A 21,790-nucleotide genomic window follows, 5' to 3' on the forward strand; every position below is an offset into this window, starting at 1 on the left:
TCTAGTGGTATAAAGCCATTCGGATGTTTTTAATTGACCAAGTTTTGATCTATCTGTCTTAAAGATGTCTGCCTAGTATTTAAAAATACAACAATTTGCTGTCCCAAATGTCCTATTACTGTGGATTAATTCACTGACAAGTTTTATAAAGACTGTTGCAGTAATAGCAGTTCCAGTCAGTGTTGGGAAAGTTACTTCCAAAATGTAATACATTATAGATTACTAGTTATTGTCATTTGAGAGAAATTAGTTATATTACAATATTACTTCTCTGAATTGTAATTCTTTACAATAATTTTGAGTTAGTTTCACCAAAATAACAGTGGAAGTACTGTAGGCCTACGACTTGGAAGCTACCTCTTTAGCTTATCTTTGGCCAGCCAGATCTATATAGGTTGCTGGGATAATGACGTGGCTTGGAGGTCCATCATTTCGCCCTCCAATTGGCTGTTAAGTTACGATGCAGAACAGGCTGTTGTTCTCCATAGCGCTCTGCTCTTAGCAGCATCTGCTCAGCATTTCCGTCACTCTGGATTTGTTGTTGTCGTATGTCGAGTTGCGAGTAACGTTAAGCATTTTGTTTAGTTGCCTCTTTAGTAAAATGCTCAGAGTGAATTTAAGTTTGGCTTTTATTGTGAAAGGTAAAACCGCAAAAGAGTAAAGCTGCTGACTGACAATGTGGAAATAAATTAAGGCATCTTGCTTGGACTATAGCCTCCGTGGTTTTCTTATATTAACCCTCGGCTAGACAAGTGACGCAAAAGACACTTTGAACTGGACTGAGACAAATCTGTAGAAACCACCTCTAAATGTGGTTTGGATTCAAGTTGCAAAAAATCCCATTTCATGTGGTTTGCTGTTCAGACGTTCTAATATTAATCTGGATACAATCTGGATATGCCAAAAAATGGATTTGGTCTGGCAGTCTAACAAGGCCTATGCCCCTCCCCCATTAGTTACTGTTGCTATGCCTGCCAAGCTATCGGCAGATTTACTACTCAAATTTCTTAGTAATTTAAAAAAAAACAATGGATTCCAGATTTTAGACATAAGTAGAAAAACGCTTTGTTTCATTCCGGCGACTGTTGGCTGAAATAACAACTGTTGTGCCGATTTCATTAGCTGTAGCTTGCTAGCTATTTGAGCTAACATTAGCTCCATGAGCTTGACTTTTAATTGTTTCCAGCTGACTCGATTTCAAACTAAAATCCTGTAAAAGGGTCTTAAATATGTACTTGATGGCTACATTCATGATATTGTGATTAAAAACATCAGCATCCTGTGAGCAAATAATGCAACAGCATTGATTCAACAAAACATAACCATGTTAGTGTAGAGGGGTGAAAACAACTAAGTCACAAAATTAAAACAAGAGAAAAACAACAACATCCATTATTTTTTTTTTATTATTCTTCATTTATTTTCATTGACTTCTAACACTAGTTCAATAATATTAGTTCACATTCCGACCACTAGGTGGTGCATTGCACTTGAGTGATAGAGAATAGTACTGCTGGCATGCACAGAGGAAGAATAAATCCTCTTGCCGTGAAGTTAAAGGGGAACTATGCAGTTTTTTTTTAGCTTAATTTACCTTAACTGAACAGCTTCTGAGTCAATGGAACTTTTTTTTCGGTTTGAATGGTGGTCGTCTCGCTTCCCCCTACCGCCTGTGAGCGGAAAAACCACTTGCAACTTTTGGCCGGCGAGCTACCGGCCGCAGCGTCAGAAAGTATCGCGTGATATCAGGTCTCACGATGTAACGAACTGCTTCACGACACTGCACACATACACCCATTCAGGAACTGGCTAGCAAAAACAAGGTAGCGATGGAGTTTTTCACACTATCGTCATGGCTGAGCCGGCAAAAAAGAAGCAGAAAGCTAGGAAAGCAATGTCGGAGGAACAGAGAAAGAGGAAACGGCAGACTGACCGAGCAAGTTTTTACACAGTGTTGCCAAATATCTATTCCAAAGCTGTAGGGGGAGCTCTATAGAGAAACCTGCGAGCAAAAAGCGAGAAAACAGTGAAGAAATTGCCAAAACTGCATAGCGCCCCTTTAACACCAGCAACATGTGTGTCTCTTTTATACTTCATCACAGGCAGGACTAACTACTTGCTGCCACCCTGACCACCAGGTTAGGGAGGCAACATTAGTTTACTTACTTGGACAAGCAAGAAACAAATTAGACGCTTTATTGTTCGGATTTTCAAAATATTACATTTCACATTTTACTATTGCATTAAAGAGCAAGACAGAGCCACTAACGTTAGTTTAAAAAACCAAACAAAAAAAAAACATCGGAATAAAATGTTGTCTTTGGATAGAAACTTTTATTCTTGGTAATCTTTATAATTACCCTTTTTAATCACTTTCTGCTTTATACTGCAGTTGAAAATTAGCCAGCTGCCTAACACTGGCACATTTACAGAAATGTTGATTAATGCGTGTTGAATAAATGAATAAACACATCCACAGGCCTACTGCAGACAGCAACACCTTAAGGTTTATGGTAAAAATATCTAAGATCAATCTAAAACTGTTCCCTAAGGTATCCCCAGATTGTAAGGATTTTTTGTTGTGGCAATGCTATTATTATTTAGTCAGATATTTTTCATTGGGTAGAGTGACACTGGAAACTGAATTTGTACATCTGAATTATTATTAAAGCTGTTATACTCAATATTTTTACATTTACATTGGATCAAATGATGTGTAAAAGGGGTCTCTTATAGAAACAAAACCATGAAATTGGATGCCCTCAGCACTGCGGAGACTATAGCAAAACTCTGATAAACTCACAATAGCAGACAGACAGGAAACAACTAGCTGGTGAACATAGTGTAACATTTAAAGAACCTTAGGAAGAGTATTGGACTTTACATGTATCCATTTATTTACTTCAAATAAATGCTAATGTTGCTCTATGTCTGTTGGATGTGTTAGAAAACTTGCTGACATGTTCACCATATCAACTTTAGAAGGTTATGGTAATGTTGTGTTTATAGCTTGTTGCCCCCAAGTGACCAAATAAATCAATTAATACAAGTGTAATAATTTAAAATCGTATGTAAGGCATTGAACTTGACCATTACTACATTCATCAGTCGTTTCAGACTACAATAAAGTAAAGATTCAAGACAAATTTCCCATTAAGCTCTTCAATTTCAGTTTCAAACTTGTCAAATGTCCTCATAACCTCAGACAAACACACAAGGGTAAAACATGATCACACTATTTTTGATGTCTTCCCACTTCTTGTCTTGAACATCCCTGAGTTTATCCCTAGTGTAATACTGCCCTCCAGTGGAAATAGACATTTAGATTAAAAAAAACTTGACCTTTCTATTTATACAACAACTCCAATCTATCACTAAGATATCAAGTAATCATGTCTTCACATACTAAATTGTTTTCTAATGCAAGAGGAGTGTTGGGTTGGTACATGACGGCTTCACACACTTCTCAACCTCAGTCTAAAATCATACTGATACTGGCAGGCATAGTCCTGTTTTAAATTAAGTGGAAAGAAGATTAAGTCAATGCTGTGATGTTCTTCAGACACCATCACCTCCTCCCCATTAAAACTTAAAGGGATCAATCCTGTGCAAATCTACTTTAGCATGCTCCAGGCATCAGCAATTTTCTGTCATGGGAAGAAATGTGTCATGTTTATGTATTTAACCCGAAGACAGCTCTTCTGAGAGCTCTTCTCTCAGAGAAGTTTGGCAAATGTAGCGTATGATAAGTACAGCGTATAACCACTATAGTGAGATGTGCAGCATGATAACAGTGTCATATAACATATTAAAAGAGCCTAGTTGTTTAAGGCAGTGGTAACTCAGGGTTGAAAAAGTGTAGACAAAAAGAGTCCCTCATCATTACCAATGCTGAAGGGCCCTCAATCATTGACTGCTCTAGTGGAGATGCCCAGTGGTAATAGATCAGACTGTGGTTGTAAAATTATTAAAAGGATGGGATAAAAGAAAATACATGGTTTTGCTACATACATGATATATTTTGTTTCTAATAAGCTTTTCTTTTGCCATGTGTGACTCTTGGGATAGCAATATCTATCAGTCAGTCCACAACTTTGGTCTAACTTCAACTACAGGATGGACTGCCATGAAATGTTGTTAAGACATTCATGGTCATTAGAGAACGAATCCTACTGATTTTGGTGACTTTTCATCTAGCGCCATCTTTAGGTCAAAATTTCATTTTGTCCAAAACTTTGGGTTATGACCGAATATCTGCAAATCTAAGGACAATCCCATCAGCCTCAGCTGTACTTTGTGTTTAGTGCTAATTGACAAATGTTAGCATGCTAACACGCTAAACTAAGACAGTGAACATGGTAAACATTATACCTGCTAAACATCAACATGGTTGCATTGTCATTGCATTTAGCTCAAGTACAGCCTCATAGAACTGTTGTCGTGGCTGCAGACTTTTAGTCTTCTATCTATTTATTGTTTTCTGATTAAATAATGGATAGTGGTACATCATCAGGCCTCAAGTCTAACAATCTCAAATTCCCACTTTGCTAAAAAAACAACTTTTTTTTATGCCTATTGGAGAGAAGACGGTACAGACAGAGAAGAAAAGGGGGGAGAAAGATGGAAATGATATGCAACAAAAGTCCTCAGCCACCAGTTTAACCCCTCGGACATTGGGATGCCCCAATATTGCCTCATTTGAAAGGCAAAAAAAAAGGTTGGGAGCCACTGGTTGTCTCACATTAAGAGCATCTTTTGACAATCCCACTGAAAAGCCCAAACATTTGATATAACCTAACCTTTTGAAACAAACCAATATAAATGGAAAACAATCAAAGTGTACACTGAAAGGTGAAGCACAACGAATCAGAACAGTACATGTCACACGGGGCCAGGACACACCATGATGGGTCATGCTGCTCTGGGATTTATTTAGTGATTTTCGTTTTTTTTTTATTTTTTATTATTATTATTGTTTTTCACTTGCGCTCCTGTCAGGAGTGTGATAAATGGGACAGTCAAGCAGCAAGAGTCACAGTTCATCATCATCATCATCATCATCATCATCATCATCATTATCATCATCATCATCATCATTATCATCACCACCACTGTTGCCACCATTATTATCATCCCCCTCATGGTATCATAATAATAATAATAATAATAATAATAATTTCCATCATCATTTAACTTTTTTCCTCAAGCTAAAACATAATTTACATCACATTGGTTTTACTGACTTTTGAGACTACAAACATTCCAGCAACACACTCTAGGATTAAGGGTGGGTATCAATCAGAAAAGCATGACTTTTTGCATAGTATTAAATGAACAAAGACATTAAGTTCTTTATTTACAATTATTGTATAGATAAAAAAAATATCATAAAAACAAGATGAACACTTAAATCACTTACCCATAAATGGCTAAGTATGCCAAAAAGTTATCTGTTGGCATTTCTCTTTTTCTTTGTTCCACAAACTGCATGCGGCTAAATACAGTACATCGAGGCAGGTGAGAGTATATTGCAAGAAGTATCATTGATATCATCATCATAATCATAATCATCATCATCATTATCGTCGGGTCATCATCAACATAATTATTGGTTGTTACATGTGTTATCATGATATTTTGAAGTGTTTCTGACAGGAGCAGTGATTGATTACATACAGCCAAACAGCTGTATCTGCAGTATGACTCGTTGTGGTGCATGATGGTAGACATAGTCAGGAAGAGTTCCTGTTTTCACACCAGTCCGCATGGAGTTTCTGTCCTCAGTGGACTCATTGCTGTATTTACAAAGATTATTTCTAAACTTGTCGTCGTTGCATCCTCTTAAAGCTGAATGTCCTCCTGGATGTAAAAGTGTTTGTAGAATGTTGGCTTACAGTAAAGCTGTTGTTTGTTTTGTTTATTGTTTTTTGAATTTTTTACAGACAAATAAACAAATAAATTGTCAAGTTAAAACATTGAAAGGAAACTAAATAAATCAACAGCTTCTAAGCAGAATATCATAATCCAGACAGTATTTTCCCAACTTAAATAAGATTTTATTAAAATGATCCATGTTACTTTTTCAACACGCCTGAGCTGACTGGTAATATTGTGCACGCTCTCCAGATGGACGGATCGACTGGGAAATGACAGAGGAGGATAGAAAAAAGAAAAAAGAGCTGCTCGGATAAATAATTATTTATACTGTAGTAGTGTATAGGAGGAGTGTATAGTGTAAAGTAGAAAAATCTTCAATTTTTTAAAGTTGTATAATGAGCCCCTCACGTCATGCTTGCCAATGACTTCGGTTAGTAATAGAAATAACAACAGTACTGGCTAGTTAAGTGGCCTTGTCCTTCTGAGTGCAATAAGACTGGGTAAATGTGCCTGCAGTCTGTAACTTTTCTCTGGTAATGTCTGATTGGTCAAAGCACAATAAATTTACAACTAGTGAGTACAGTTGAGATGCGAGATTATTGTATATTCTGTGACGGCAGGAAGACAAGCTTGGTTAAAACACACAAAAGCACATCTAGAATTACACCACAGAAATTTTCATTCATAACCAGATGCAGTGCAGAAAAAGATCGTCTTTTTTATATATATATATATATATATAGAAAAAATAGTCAAAGCAACATTCCATGTTTGTAATTTGTCTTTTTTTTTTGTCGGTTTTCCTTTTTTTTTTTAGATGTTAAAAATGCCAACAGCTTTGCGGGGCTGCGTGTGTCACTCTGCCAGAGGAAACGGAAATCCTTTAAACCAAAAATAAATAGAAATTAAATAAAAAAATAAACAACACAATATATTTCAAAAATTTGAACAAAAACAAAAGTCTGATTTCCATGCAGCACAGATAAGCCAAATATAACAGATTTCTAATAGGATTTGATTGCAGCCTTTTTGATGGTCACACATATTTTTAAATCATCAAGTCCTTTGAACAAGCAGATCTAGAAGACAGTTCACTGTAAAGGTCCTGATATCAGCCTTTGACTCGAGCCCTGACCCCAGGCCAGTGCTGAAGCACAGAAAAAACATAACGAAACACAATAAAAAAGAGAGAAGTGAAAAAAAGAATTAAATATTCCCCCTCTGTCACAAAAAGGAGGCCTCCGTTTAGAAAAGTCAAGCCACTCCAACTTGATCCCAACAATCATATAGAGTAATACTAAGATTCCACATTTACTACATATCCCATTATATTTTGGTTTCTTTTTGTTTGTTAATCCTCTAAAAATATCTACAATATTTGAAAAGATAGCAGGCAAATTCCAGCACATGGTTTTTCAGTAATAACTCACCAACACAGCTCTTGTCCTTCTGAGCTTCAGCTTTGCCTCTCTCCTTCTAGAAACCAGGAAGTGTATCTCTACGAGGTTGTAAACAAATTACATTCTCTTTAAGACATAAATAAGTCAAAGTATTTTGAGCCATTGAAGCAGGAACAAGGCAACATGCCAACAAACAAAGATAAACTCTCTCTAAATATATTTATATGTATTTATATTTATAGAATATATCCCATAAATGCTATCATCATCATTATTATTTTGCGTTCCTCTTTTCCAACAGGTGCAAAACTACTGTGCAAGTTGAGCCCTACCACCTTGTTACACATTTCTGTTTATGGATGAAATACATTTTTTACAGTCGGGTACATGTTCATGCCACACAGAAGAGGGAACTTTGCAGGCCAGGAACTCAGAGCCGTCTTTAAAATAGTAGTCCGCCACACAACCTAGCCCATCAGAACAAAAGAACTCCAATAAAATTAAAAGCCTTTTAAATAAAACTTGGGTAATGTACATTCATGCAGGAGCAACAATAATAATAACAACAATAATAATAATCAGAATCAGAATCATAATAATAACAATGTTTTTATAATTTAATTTAAACTATTATCAATATTGACAATTTTGTTGTTGAGGAGAGGAAGTGGAAGGGGAGTTTAGAGTCTGTCCTGTTTTGTGATTTTTACTCCTCAGCAGTGTCTCCCTCCTCATCGTCCTCCTCCCGATGCCACTAAAGACGCAGTTCATACAGTACATATGTGCAGTCAGCAGCACTCTTACACAGTACATGCTCACACGCATATAGTCTAACCCACCACCACTGCTGCCACATAGAACCACAAAAGCAGGATGGCTGTGTAGGTTTTGTGGCTTTGTTGCGCCTTTTTGATCGTATGATAAGTTTGTTTTTCATTCCACCTTGCCATATTACTTTAGACTTTCTCCATTTCAAGAGGAGCGTAGAGCTTAAAGAGCTCAAGGTTAAGCGGGGAAAGGACCTGTCCTGTGTAGGTAAGTAAATGGGGTTTCGGAGGGGGCTTGAAGATGAGAATTCAGCTGGACTGGTTGAAATGTTGGGGGTGACAAGGTGTAAGGTTGCAGTAAAAGGTCTGGAGGAATTAGGGAAGGTGCCTCCAGACTGCAAGAAAACAACATTAGAGGTTAGAGCTCAGGTTAGGATCAGGGTTAGAGGCTGGTCTCCAAGCTGTGAAGAGGGCTGGCGGGGCTGGAGGAGGCGGCTGATTTACTGGTGTCAATGGTGAGATTGATGCCACTGTCGATGGCGTTGTTATTCTTGTTGGGGGATGAGGGCTGGCTGGAGTACTTCCTCCTCCGAGCAGAATCATCGTCTGTGTCGTCAATGAGGGGAATGTTGGGCGTGGAGTCTTCTATCCTAAACTCGGGGTGTGTCATGAAGTTGTGGATGGATGATCGGGGGTCTGGTTTCTCCAGGCCTTCATAGAGGGAGCTACGGAATGCATTCACAACACGGATCTGTTGTAAAAAAAAAAAAAAAAAAAAAAAAAAAAAAAAAGGGAGGACAGAGAAGAATAACGATGAGATATGATACCAGAGACAAAATGGGAGGGTGGGAGGGACCCTCGGGATAAGAGAAAAGAGGAAAGTGGAGGAGAGAAGGGACAGAGGGGAAAGAGAGAACCTCTCAATTGAGGAAAAAGAGGTGAAGGAGGAGAAGATGAAGGAGCAACAAGAGGAAAAGCAACTGCAGTCTGTGTTCTGCTTTCACAAGATGACTACAGTTCACAAGTCACTCAATTGTGGCGTGCACTAAGAAAAGCCGTGAGGAACACAATCATGAAAACAAAACTAAATCATACATTTCAAGGAAAACAAATACCAAAGCAACACAAACGCTCGTTGTAAGTATACGCTTTAGTCCAATGTGCTGTATACCTAGAAACAAGCCACGTTAATAAATTAAATGCTTACAGAAAAAATTAAAGGAGAATATCACATGCAAGTTTGAAGAAATCTGGTGGACGAGGTCAGTAAGAAGGAAGGAGGTTAGATCTGAGAGATCCAAATCAGGTGGTTTAAAAACTTCTGGAGGTACCAGAGCACTGTCTGGGACAATATCACAGACACAGACTCTTAATGGGACACACAAACACACAAATATAGCATAGGGTGTGTAAAGCATGGTCCCAAACAGGGCAATGGAGAGAGGAAGTTGGTTCAACACTAGCATTGCTGTGTAAAACTCACTCACAACAACGCACATAAAAAAAACAAAAAAACTGTGGCATTTAGAGCGAACAGAGCAGGTTAAGATATTATGAACACAGGAAGTAAACAAGAGGTAAACACAAACTACATGCAACAAGACAACAGGACGATGAAGAAGTAGACATCAGCACAAAGACTGCTAACACAAAACATATGGAAGTGAATGATGAAAATAATAAGTTTACTGTCAGAGGTCTGACAGCTTTCAACTCCATGCACATCTAAGTAAACACTCAAGTATATGCCCCAAACAACTATGTGAACCTCTAGTGATGATAGTATTTGTATGTCAGTTTCTTCAATTTGTGGATTATAAGCAAGTGTTGTTTAAATTAAACCCTATCTGCATGTACAAGATCAACAGATGCAGACATTTAGGCTCTACACGCAATTTGATAGCTTAAAAGATATTAAGATATTTGATACTTTTATACAGGACATTTGCTCATTTCAGCACACTGGGGCGTATTCAAAAGTTACAAAAGGGGTATCACGTCATCATGGTTGCATTGGTAATGTTCCAGTTGACATCAGAAATAATCTTTTTGTATAAATACCAAAAAGGATTTTTGTTTGCTGAAGCCACAAAAAAAAATGTTTATTACAGCAGCATTTTTCCCCAATGTTACTGAAATGCATGGTCTAACAAATATTGAAACTCCAGTGAAATAAAATATGAATAAAACAATAGTTTTATGTACCACCAATGCAGGAATATAAGTTTCAACAGATATGTTTTAGGCCTTACTGAAAACTGAATAATTTTCAGATTTCGTGTTTAGTCTATAAAATGCCTGAAGATAGTGAAAAATACTCATCACAGTTTCTAAAATCTAAAAGATGATTTCCAACTACTCAAACACACTCAATTTATATTGACATTGAAAACAGAGAGAAACAGTAAATCCTCACACTTGATAAATGACTTCAACAACTTATCAAGATATTTCATCAATCATTTTAGCACTGAATATTTTGAATCCAAAGTCTGCCCAAAATATGTTATGATTACAAAATATCCCAAAAACCCTTAGCACAATATTAATATAGTTTTTTCATTAACAGCCTCAAAGATATTCGGTTTTCAAACGTATGGGAATACTGTATATACTGTAAAGATTGTAGCACTGTGGCAGAGTAGGCTATAGGGAGACAAAACAGATAAAACAAATAATAAGAGAAGCCTGTCGGGATGAGTGCATGTGACAGGATGTCTGACAAGTAACACTGATGGGGTGTCAGGAAAGGGTGGGGTGTTGAATTTACGTCGCTGATGCTGCAGAGGATCTATGTCCGTAACTATGGCAACATGACAGTCAACTACACCGACAGTATGAAGCGACAAGACGGGATGAATTATTGGTGCAGTACTGCTTTATGGTGACTCTCCATTCCTGTCCACATCTGATCGTATCTGTTTTGCATCTGATTTTCATCAAGTAGATAAAGATTAGAGACAAAGTGTGTGTAAAAGAGAGAGGAAGAAAGAGAAGACGGAAGTGAACAAAAGCATTAAGCAGATATAGTCTCTGATACTGAAAGTGCCCCCTTGTGGGTAGATTTTAGTTGCACCATTTGGGATCCCCATTCAAATGAACATTTTTAAAGTGGCTATTGCAGTTTTTTTTTAAGGCTGGCACACAAACTGTATCTTCCTTTATGTTTTCTTGTTATTGCAGATGACATGTCAGCTGGAGAATACATGAAATAGCAGGTCAAAATTAGCTTCAGTTCAATTCAGTGTAATTTACCTCATTAGTAGCAAACTCACAGGTGAAATAAGACAAAATTGCAACTTATACTTGAATGTTTACCCAGTCCCTTGGTGAGTTGATTGGAATTAGTTTACATTAATGTCTGTCAAGACATAAAAAATGGAAAAATTGAAGGATGGGATGGTGGATGAGCAGAGAGAGACAAACTCACAACCTGAAATGTCACGCCGTGGGTATCACCCTTAGTCCTGCGCTTCTAGCACTCTGAGGAAACAAACACACATTCACCGATGAGACGACAGTACACCCAAGCATGGGAGGAAATATCAAGATGAATTTGAAATCCAGTATGAACAGCAAAAAGACAGAAGAAAGAGAGGAAATGAAAAAAGCAGAAAGCGAGAAAGAAAAAAAGAAAAAAGACAAATCTTCAGAGATGCCAACCCCAAAATGGAGACTGTCACGGAAATTTGTTGTGAAAATAACAAGCCAGACATTGTACAAAGAAACATAACTTTTTGTTCATGACATGATGGCACCCCTGAAGCAAAAAAGGCAGAGAAGCAGACTGACAGAGTTCTGACTCACGGCCAGTAGTGGAAGGAGCAGTAGCAGCAGTAGTGCTTGTAGGAGAGGAAAGGGCATTGGACAAGGACACGTGACTAGGACTAGAAACATTGGTTACATCCTGGGTCTGGCTGGTGGTGGATGATTGGCGTCTCAGAGCCCCCGCCCCCTGAAAGGAGGTGCCACTCTTGAAGGTGTTCACTACGTCAATCTGTGGGAGGAGAGCGGGACAGGAGAGGACAAATGGCTGCTCAGAGTGACAGAGACCAAATGGCAACACAGGTTGACAGGCTGGGTGACTTTGGTGGTAAAGGGAGTACAAAGCGTCTCAATCATGACACGATGGTCAGGGTGTAGTATCCCCTCAACGAAATGGTGAATTTGACTCAAAGGGTTAGTTCGCCCAAATTACTAAAAACATCTCTCTTACCTTGTCTTGAGATTTCTGTCCCCCCCCACCCAAATCCAATTAATACATTTTCAATTGTTTAAAAAAAGCAACAGCAATGTGTCTTTACAGAAACAATTTCCCATTCCGCTCCACAAATAATCCACAGCCCTCACTGTCAACAGTTTCTATTGGAACTACTTTGTACTGAGGAAGGTCCTATGAAGACTACCAACAGTATATTGGGTGGATTATCCAGATTAATGGGGCGATTTGTTCTAGAAAGAGGTTTATGCTGGTGAGTATTTCAAGTGTAATTCTTCAGTGTTGTCAGCACCACAGACCAAAATCCCATTCAATACCTTTGTATTTGGTTGCCCGGTAACAGAAATCCCAGAGACAGAGATCTCAAAAATCTAAACAAATAGAATCAAAACTATCTGCTGGTCCACAGTATCATGTCATGGGATGGCTTCACCCTGGACCATTAGTGACACATCACTGAGATAAAATCAAATCCAACACATAAGCAAAACTGCCTTGAATATCACAGTGATAACGGTGTGTAGAGTTGGTCACAGTGAGAACAATTCAGTGACTATGCCCAGTTGTATTAAACCCCTGAGGTTTGACCATCGATCTTCCACAGGTCCACACAGGTGATCACCTCAGTCCGGCGAGAGAAAGCTGCATCTTCATGTACCTAAATAAATCTTGAGATAAAATTACTTTAAGGCTGTTACTGACTGACGTGAAGAACATATAACATAGTCTAGCACTTCTTCTTAGAGGTACTGCATGCTTCTCAGGTAAAGTCTGAGGGGGTGCGACTTCCTACTGAAAATGGATTATATGACAAAGACGAACAAAAGTAAAACAAAAAGCCAGTCAGAAAACATCACAGGTGAAATTTATCCTTGTTGGTGTTTACTGCTGCTTAACTGACTACACAAAACCTTAAAATGTTATTATTAAGAAATTATACAAGTGACAAGAGTAACCCTTTTTAAATCAAATATCCATATATTCTTTCTTTCAGGCAGAATCAATCCAGCAAAATCTTTCTGTGAAATGAAACAACAAATCAAAACTTGGGATTGAACTTGTGTCCTCACCTGAGTCTGAATGCGGTTGAGTCCTCTGAACCAGAGGATCTGTCCTCTCCTCAGCTCTCTCTCTGCGTGGTCAATCTCCTCATTGTCTTCATTTGCGTCCTCCTCTGGTAACTCATCTTTCCGAGTTAACTGGCCTGCCCTCCGCAGGAAACGCAACCTGCTATTGGGTATGGTGGATATCACCTAACCCATAGAGAAGACAGAGGACTTGGTCAAAAGAAAAGTTGACAATCATATAGCACAGCAGAGATACACAGAGGAAGAGTAAAACATGGTAAATAAAAAAAATAAAAATAAAAGCAAGAAAACAAGCACAGTGGGAAGACAGAAACAGATGAGTTGGCATGTTACCTGTCCCCAGACAAGCTCTCCCAGCCCGAGAAAAACACACCACATCCACTTTTCCAGGTTCAGAGGTTGACAGCTGAATGGCTTCCCTCCAAACTGCACAATCACAATCTACACAGAGCAAAGCATAAGCCATGATAATATATAAAGAGAAAAAAGGAAATGACTTTCACTTGTGAATTAAAAAAAGAAAGAAAGAAAAAATGAAATTGTTCAATTTGACATGCCGTATCTAACATATGATAATAACCAACTAAAAATAAAAAATAAAATGTATCTGCTTAAACTTGCATCTGCTTACCTGCATAGCAAAGGTGCCAAAAACTATACTGCAGAAGATGGGGTTCCTGAAGATACCATCAAAGACGTTCCTCTCTCCATGGATTTTGCGGGCATTTATCTCGTTGAAGAGCTGCATCATGACGAAGGTGTTGAAGATGATGGTGTAGTGCTCAGATGGGGGAGAATTGAGAGGAGCATTACGGCCGCTGTCAATGTCAAAGATCTTCTCACCTACGGGGGGGAAACAATTGGTATGATTTCATTCATTTTTAACCTATTTTATGTCACATTATTGTTAAGGTGCAGAACCCGTTGTGTACCGCAGAGTAAAATTATAGTGCGTACCAACAAAGAGAAGTGTGAAGATGATGATGAGCTGAAAGACTCCATGTCCGAGGATGTTCTTTGTCATGGTGCTGGAGATGAGAGGCTTGTTGCGACCGTATGGTTTCCTCATTAGCAGAGATTCTGTGGGAGGCTCTGTTGCCAGGGCCAGAGATGCAAAAGTATCCATAATCAGGTTTACCCACAACATCTGCACGGCCTTCAGGGGAGAGTCCTGCAGAAACGCAAATTAAATTGCAATTAAGAACCAATAACTGTCATATAACCAGGGGTGAAAGTAACTAATAATCAGTACTCTGGCTACTGTGACTGATTCAATTTTTAAAACACCTGTATTTCATTACATATATTGTTTTGCTTGTTTCTCTAGATATTTGATGAAGTATTGCACTCAACAGCTTTTGATTTACAGAATACACTATAGTCATTATAATATAACCCAATCACATGCCCACACATGCCTCTGACCTGTGTGATGCAAGCGCCAGTGAAAGCCACTATGACAGCCACAACATTGACAGTAAGCTGGAACTGAAGAAACTTGGAGATGCTGTCGTAGACGTTCCGGCCCCACATTACTGCTTTAACGATGCTGCTGAAGTTATCATCAGTCAGAATGATATCTGACGCCTCCTTGGCCACATCTGTACCAGCAATACCCTGGAGGAGTGCAGAAAAGGTACAGTCAGAAAGAAACTAACATATTTTGCATCATACTGCACTATTCTTCAACAAACACATTAAAACTGAAAGAAATCGGTCTAAATCACCTCTGCAGCCAGTGGAGAAAAAAAACTGGACTCTGGACACGAGGCAGCTCTGATGATGGATAAATGTGATGCAGACTAATTAGGGGGCCAGTGTGTGTATTAGTGGTTTGATGACAGGAGGCTCCATATTTATAAGAGAAGCAGGACACCCTCCCTGACATTGTCATGTTTTTCAGAATTACAGGACGAGTGGCAGGGCACAGCACCTCTTAAACAGTGCTTGATTGTGGTGATAGAAAGAATGTTTGAGAGCATGTTCAATTCAATTAATCATGTACAAATGTTTTAGCAGGGTTAAAATATCAAACTGAGGTAATGTCCTCCCAAAAGAGAAGATGAATACACAGACAAACATAAGTGGAAGTGGAAAATTCTGGACCCTGTACAAAGGCATCCTCAATGGGCCCCTCCCTGCATCCACAGCTATTCATTCTAGTAAAGGGGTCTTCAACGTTTTCTTAAGCCAAGGACCCCTTAACTGAAAGAGAGATGGGAGGGACTCCCTACTACATATATTGTATAAAATTAAGGTGCATATTAAACTGAGCCTACAATAACGTGTAGGGCGGCCTAAAGCCTTTATACATACCTTTTTTGCATAGCATACTAAGCTATTAACATAAACATTGTTGGCATGATTTTATAAATCATGTTTTAATGTTAAACATACATGTGGCACAGTGAATGCTTAGGATGAACTGTATCTATGGATGGCTATCTTAGTGACTACCTTACGTATAGGTCAGTAAGCAGTGGGGATTTATATTTGCTAGTAATATGTTGGATTCATGTTAAGACTTTAATTTTTGAAAAACTTTCAAGAATTTACAATAATTTGGCAGCCCCCCTGTATTGACTCTGAGGACCCCTTAGGGGTCCCAGACCCCACTGTTGAACATCCCTGTTCTAGTATCTTTGTAGGCCCCCTTCACACATGAAGAAATGGAAAAATATTATGTACCGCAGAGAAATTAGGTGAGCTCACAAATCCACTAGGGGGAGCTCCTAATATACACAGCCAGAGGCAGAGCGCCTCAGAATAAACCCTTAATACTGCAGAGATGAAAAAGACATCTGCAGATGTTGACTAAGATCAATCTCCAAAGAAACCAATCAAGGCAAAAAATGACACAAAAAAGAAAATATGGTTTGCTCACCATGGCGAAGCCGACATCAGCTTTCTTAAGTGCAGGTCCATCATTGGTACCATCTCCTGTCACAGCCACAACCTGCCTCTGGTCTGCTATAGTACTGTCAATAATGCCTGAAAGACAACAATTCCCGTAGGTGATCTTGTGTACGTACAATAATCTTGACCAAATAATTTAATTTTTTTACTGCCTTTGTGAAACTCTGAAATGATATGTAGACGAACAATGTTAAAACAAGATGCGTTTAATTTCGATCAGCAGTAATGAATATGAAATAGTGCAACTAGTTCACCTTTGACGAGTGTGTGTTTATCGGTTGGGGAAGATCTGGCCAGAACTCGGAGTTTAGGCCAAACCTTGTCCATACGCTCCTGCTCCACCTGGGCACGCACACACAGACAGAAATAAAAGGACAGGTGGTTGTGAGTTAGGTTTAGAGAGGTATCTTTCTTTCTCCTGAGCTCAGCCTCTCTCACTCTCTGGCTCACTGACAGTAGTTACTGTACCTCCCCTTTCTCATTGCGGATCCTCCTGTTGAACTCTTTGCCATCGATGCAGAGGAAGTCCTCTCCGGGGTGGATGATACCACACTTAATGGCTATGGCCCTGGCTGTGTTTATGTTGTCTCCTGTCACCATGCGCACTGTGATGCCTGCACGCTGGCACTTCAATATAGCATCGGGCACCTAAAGAGTGATACATAAACACATTTCATAGCATTACTTTGTAGTCATGTTTCTGGCCTCCTGATGAATGTAAGTCCAATATTCACTCTCTTTTTAGCTCTATTTTGCACTCCACTAACTCCTGAAACACACATCGAGCTACTTGCTGTTAAATGCTACTCTATGTTCACCAGCTAGTCGCATTTGGTAACAGTCAGTTTTTAGGGTTTGAGCCGTGAGACCAAAACAGTAGAGGCAAATCTCTTTGTCACTTTAATCAACTCCGTAATCATGTGATCCATTGTTACTATAAACATATTAATTATAGCTGCTTTAAGAACATACCAGTAGCATACTGCTACTAGATACTGATACTAGAATACTGCTATCTTTGACCAACAATGCACACACATTAATAAATATTTTATAATAAATAAACTTTTAATTTATCAGAACCGTATTCTGCTACCTTTGTCCCTTTTTGTATTAACAAAATATGTAACAAGGCATTTTATCTGAGCTCTTTTCCCTCAAGACATTATTCTAGTAGAATAACTGGGAAATGCTACTGTATGGAGATTCATTTTTTGTAGAACCAGCTAGCAAAAGCAGAGTATTAATTCAGAAACACATCTTCTTCCTGACAAAGGTCAGTGTGGGCGACCACTGCTCTCCAAACCCACACACAAACAAACACATACAGTAGCAGCAACTCACATTGATTTTCACATACTCGCAGGCATGGGATCTTTTTCTCTCTGATTGACACACACACACACACACACACACACACACACACACACACACACACACATACAAACAAACAAACAAATACACACACACTTGCAAAGTGGAACATAAACATAAGATGGAAGACCAAATGAATCCACCACCGCAATGTGTAAACATATTGGTATTAAACTGTCAAATCAAGCTGCTCGTGCGTGAAAACCACAAAGGATTTAACTCATTTAAATGGAGCGGATACAAAGTAAATCTATACAGTGGAGGCGGGCGTTTCTTTAATGAGCTGCAGGTTAAACAAACAGAAACATATAATTTCATCCTACTTGTAATTCCACATCTTATAATTACAATTTATGGCTCATCAAATATAGCTTTGAAACAAGACTGACTCTTGTAACTTCTGTTAAGCAGTGGCCAATATGTGTTATCCAGTGTGCTTAACACCAAAACCTACTGTAGCAACAGTAGCATAAGTGGAGACAAATTGATAATCGGTAAGCTGACTCAGTAATGTCTGTTACACAGCAATATTTCCTAAAGTTTGCTTACATTAGCCACCAAAAACTAATGGTCATATGAGACCAAATAAGGCTGTAGCTGCAAATCCTCTGAGTTTATTGAAGTGAGCGGGGCTGTGTTTTATTGTTTCTGAATTCACCTAATTTGTAAAAGAAATGATGTGCTATCGCTGCTGCTGGATTAGCAGTGCAATGCTTTAAAAAGTACTTAAATTAATCAAACCAATTTAACTGCTTTGAAGTATTTAAATTTTCAATGGACACCAGTCAAATTATATGATATTTCAAGGACTTAGAAAGAGAAAACAGATATACTTTAATTAAGATTAGGGCAAAGGGCTGTTGAAAAAACAAGCCACTTATAAACTTATAAAGAATAAAAATTCTGGCTTTAATTTCCCCTGAAGAAGGGCGTCTTGCCCGAAACATCCGTGTGGCAATACTAAAAAAGTTGCCTTTATTTTTGCCTAATTTACCACCAATTTCCCAATGAGGAAAAAGTCAAGGTGGTTGAATATTTCCTGAAAGTGACAACAATATTATTCACAAATATGCACTTATAGGCATGTTAGCATCAGTATGCATACATGTGCCGAGTTGGTAATGTGTTAAAATAGTACACTTACAGAACAAAAAGTACAAGCTACGATAATACATTTTAAGTTGGTTGTAAGTAATATGATCTGACAAAATAAAGAAGCTCTTGCAGTAAATACTGTGGCAAGTGGAACAAGTGCTTAGATCCCACCATCACTGCTCTCACCAAGTCATTGTTATCAAGATATCAAGTTCCTGTCTGCCTATCTGTCACCCCTGCTGTCTCTTTTTTCCTTTTGATTCCCACTGCTCTATTCACTGGTCATCCGCAAAATGTGGCGGAAAGAGGAGAAGAGTGGAGGCTTATTAAAAATACAACATGGCCCGATGAAGGAAGAGGGTAGGAGGCTACCAGGTGAAACTGAAAAACAAGCCTTGTGTGTCTCTAAAACAGATCTGTTTACAGTCTCATTTTCCTCCATTTCTCTCCTTACCCGTCTTCCTTCTCCTGCGGTTCAACATCCTTCTGACGTGAATCTGATTTTGAATCTCTTTATCTTTCTCTGTCTCTCTAGGGGCAACAGCTAGTTATTAAAAGAACATCACATTCTGGAGGAAGAAATTGAAGACTACTAAACAAACCAAAAACATGTTTACCACTCTGTGTGACCTTTTAAGTAGAACGGAAAGTTATCTCATTTTCAATATTAGCCAGTCTTACTAAGAGACCTGGATAGATGTTGCGGCAATGCACTGCTTTTTCTCATCAGTTATTGAAAATTTCAGATGTTAGGAGACTTCTTTGGTGAGACAAAAGGGAAATGCTGCAAACTGCCGGAAATCTGCGTTATTGCATGTCCATTATGCAAAATTTAACTTTCTTCTTGCATATTTCGTGCTATTTCTGAGTTTTAATTTGTATTCTTTTCAGAACAAGTTCGCTTGAATATACAACCTTAAATAACTCTGATACAAAATGGGTTTCTCATTAGCTTGTCTATAGTTCCTTAGATTTTTTGTTTATTCATTTTGAGGATGATGGTGTCTCCTTTCCCCTTCTTATCTCTGTAGTATTTATTTTATCTAGGTCTGTTCAGATGCTTACATAACTCTGCTTCAGACAGAAAAAGAATGAAAGGAAAAGTGAGAGGAATGTAGGTGCAGACAAATTTAATAGAAAAAGTGAGCGACCTGGAAAAAGTTAATAGTTAAACCCTACGACACGGAGAGGTGAAAATGAGAAAACATGGTGGGAAGAGGTTGAATGAGAGGCCTTGTTAGAGAGTGAGGAGGGGGATAGAAAAAAGATAAAAGGAGGAAGTTGAATAATTCAGTCAGTTAGCTTCCTGCTTCACTGTACGTGCACAGGAGCTGTCAAGTGAGGTCAGTTTATTGCTCTACACAGATTTCTCTACCCACTCAACTTTCTTTCTCACAATTCTATTTCTCCTTTTCTGACAGTGAAATTCATCATAAAAGACTTGAAATAATCTTGATGCATCACTTATTTCTATACATTGTTTGCCTTCAACAGAGCTGAAATAAGTACTCAAAGTAAGAATGAGCAATAAGACAAAAGGATAAAAATCAATAAGTAAGGGATTACGTAAACATTAGAAGTAAGATGCATCAAAAGTGATTTTTTTGTAGAATGGTTGCTTTCAAAGAGAATTAATGATGCCTTAACACAGGGGTCGTCAACGTTTTTTAGACTAAGGACCCATTAGCTGAAAGTGAGACGGAGCAGGGACCTCCTACTAATATTGTATAAAATTGAGTTGCAAATTAAACTGGGCCTACAATAACGGGTCTAAAGCCTTCACACATACCTTTTTTATGGTGGATACAATACTAAGGTATTAAAATATATACAATACAATATACATATTCATATATTTATACATCATGTTTTAATGTTAAACATACATGTAGCACAGTGAATCCTTAAGTTTAACTGTGGATGGCTACCTTATCTACAGGCCAGTAAAGCCTGTCATCAATGATGAAATAAAATCACAAATAGGCTGATTTGTCTTTGCTATTAATATGTTGGTGGCCCCCCTGCAGTAACTCTGAGGACCCCCTAAGGGTCCCGAACCCCCTGTTAAAGATTCCTGCCTTAACATATATACAACTTGTTAATCATTGTAATAATTGTTGTCACTGGCCATGGATACTGTGGTCTTACTATTTCATTGCAGTTTGGGAGTTTAAACTCCAGCAATGCATCGAATTGTCACTGTTGGGTGCAAACCTCGTACCATGTCTTCAAAATAGGGAATGTTTACATTACATACTCTATGTTTTGGAGATTTTTACTCAATAAAAGGGATATTTTGTGATCGTCTTATATTTTGAATATAAAATCTATATCTGCAAACTGACAAGTAAACACTAGTAAAAAATAACTAGTTAAGTATTAGTATAGTTAAGTATTCAATTGAAATACTCAAGTGGCAGCACCTGTACTTAAATATAATGTAGTAAATGTGCTCAGTCACAAGGCTTTTGGTGTGAACACGTCCATGCCTCAATATCAAGCACAGTATCGCACTTGGCATCTGCAGTGTCCTAGAGCTGTGTCTTAACCAGAAATTGACCATTTGAGGACCCAATGTAATGAATCGATTTAGAAAAAAATATCTATATAATACAATATATATTCACAATATGTAATATCGTAAATATGCAACACATATAAGTAGCAGCTGCATGTTGAAAATATTAGCAATACACGGAAACTGAGCAGCGCCCATTCAGTCTTAAATCAGGTAAAGCTGATTGGCCTGGTCTGAAGTGTACATTTCAAGAATCAATAATCATTTAGTGAAGCAATTGATCACACACACACACACACACACACACACACACACACACACACACACACCCACAGACACATACACCCACACACACACACACACACACACACACACACACACACACACACACACCCTAGTCTAGTCTAGTCAAGTCTTTCAAATGACACATGATCCGTCTCTGTCAGCTAACTGTGCAGGCAGCTACTGTCACCACAGTCTTGCTGCTTTGTTCACTCTTTGGCCCCACAGCTCCACCTGTTTATCTCTCACATCAT

General features: G+C 38.4%; 1 protein-coding gene and 1 long non-coding RNA gene across 14 annotated transcripts in view; both read right to left on the reverse strand.

Moving 5' to 3' along the window:
- Positions 1-4,879: 4,879 nt before the first annotated feature.
- Positions 4,880-21,790, reverse strand: part of atp2b2 (ATPase plasma membrane Ca2+ transporting 2) — a 144,647-nt gene continuing 127,736 nt past the window's right edge. For 6 of the 13 annotated variants that reach the window (XM_031301667.2, XM_036002636.1, XM_036002635.1 and 3 more), the window contains 9 exons: positions 16,736-16,915; positions 16,522-16,609; positions 16,236-16,342; positions 14,777-14,968; positions 14,309-14,522; positions 13,983-14,194; positions 13,685-13,792; positions 13,334-13,516; positions 8,487-8,795 (listed from right to left, as the gene is read on the reverse strand). In XM_031301667.2, the coding sequence (XP_031157527.1) occupies positions 8,487-8,795; positions 13,334-13,516; positions 13,685-13,792; positions 13,983-14,194; positions 14,309-14,522; positions 14,777-14,968; positions 16,236-16,342; positions 16,522-16,609; positions 16,736-16,915 (1,593 nt within the window). Of the gene's footprint in view, positions 8,796-11,474; positions 11,528-11,851; positions 12,042-13,333; positions 13,517-13,684; positions 13,793-13,982; positions 14,195-14,308; positions 14,523-14,776; positions 14,969-16,235; positions 16,343-16,521; positions 16,610-16,735; positions 16,916-21,790 lie in introns of all 13 variants that reach the window. The other 7 variants (XM_031301670.2, XM_036002639.1, XM_036002637.1 and 4 more) reach the window with 6 other exon arrangements.
- On the reverse strand, positions 18,516-20,557 carry LOC118495371. The gene is made up of 2 exons (XR_004897750.1): positions 19,888-20,557; positions 18,516-19,572 (listed from the first exon to the last, which is right to left on the reverse strand). It is a non-coding gene; the product is annotated as an uncharacterized LOC118495371 (long non-coding RNA).

This window comes from Sander lucioperca, chromosome 6, assembly GCF_008315115.2.
Source record: "Sander lucioperca isolate FBNREF2018 chromosome 6, SLUC_FBN_1.2, whole genome shotgun sequence".
Classification (NCBI taxonomy): domain Eukaryota; kingdom Metazoa; phylum Chordata; class Actinopteri; order Perciformes; family Percidae; genus Sander; species Sander lucioperca.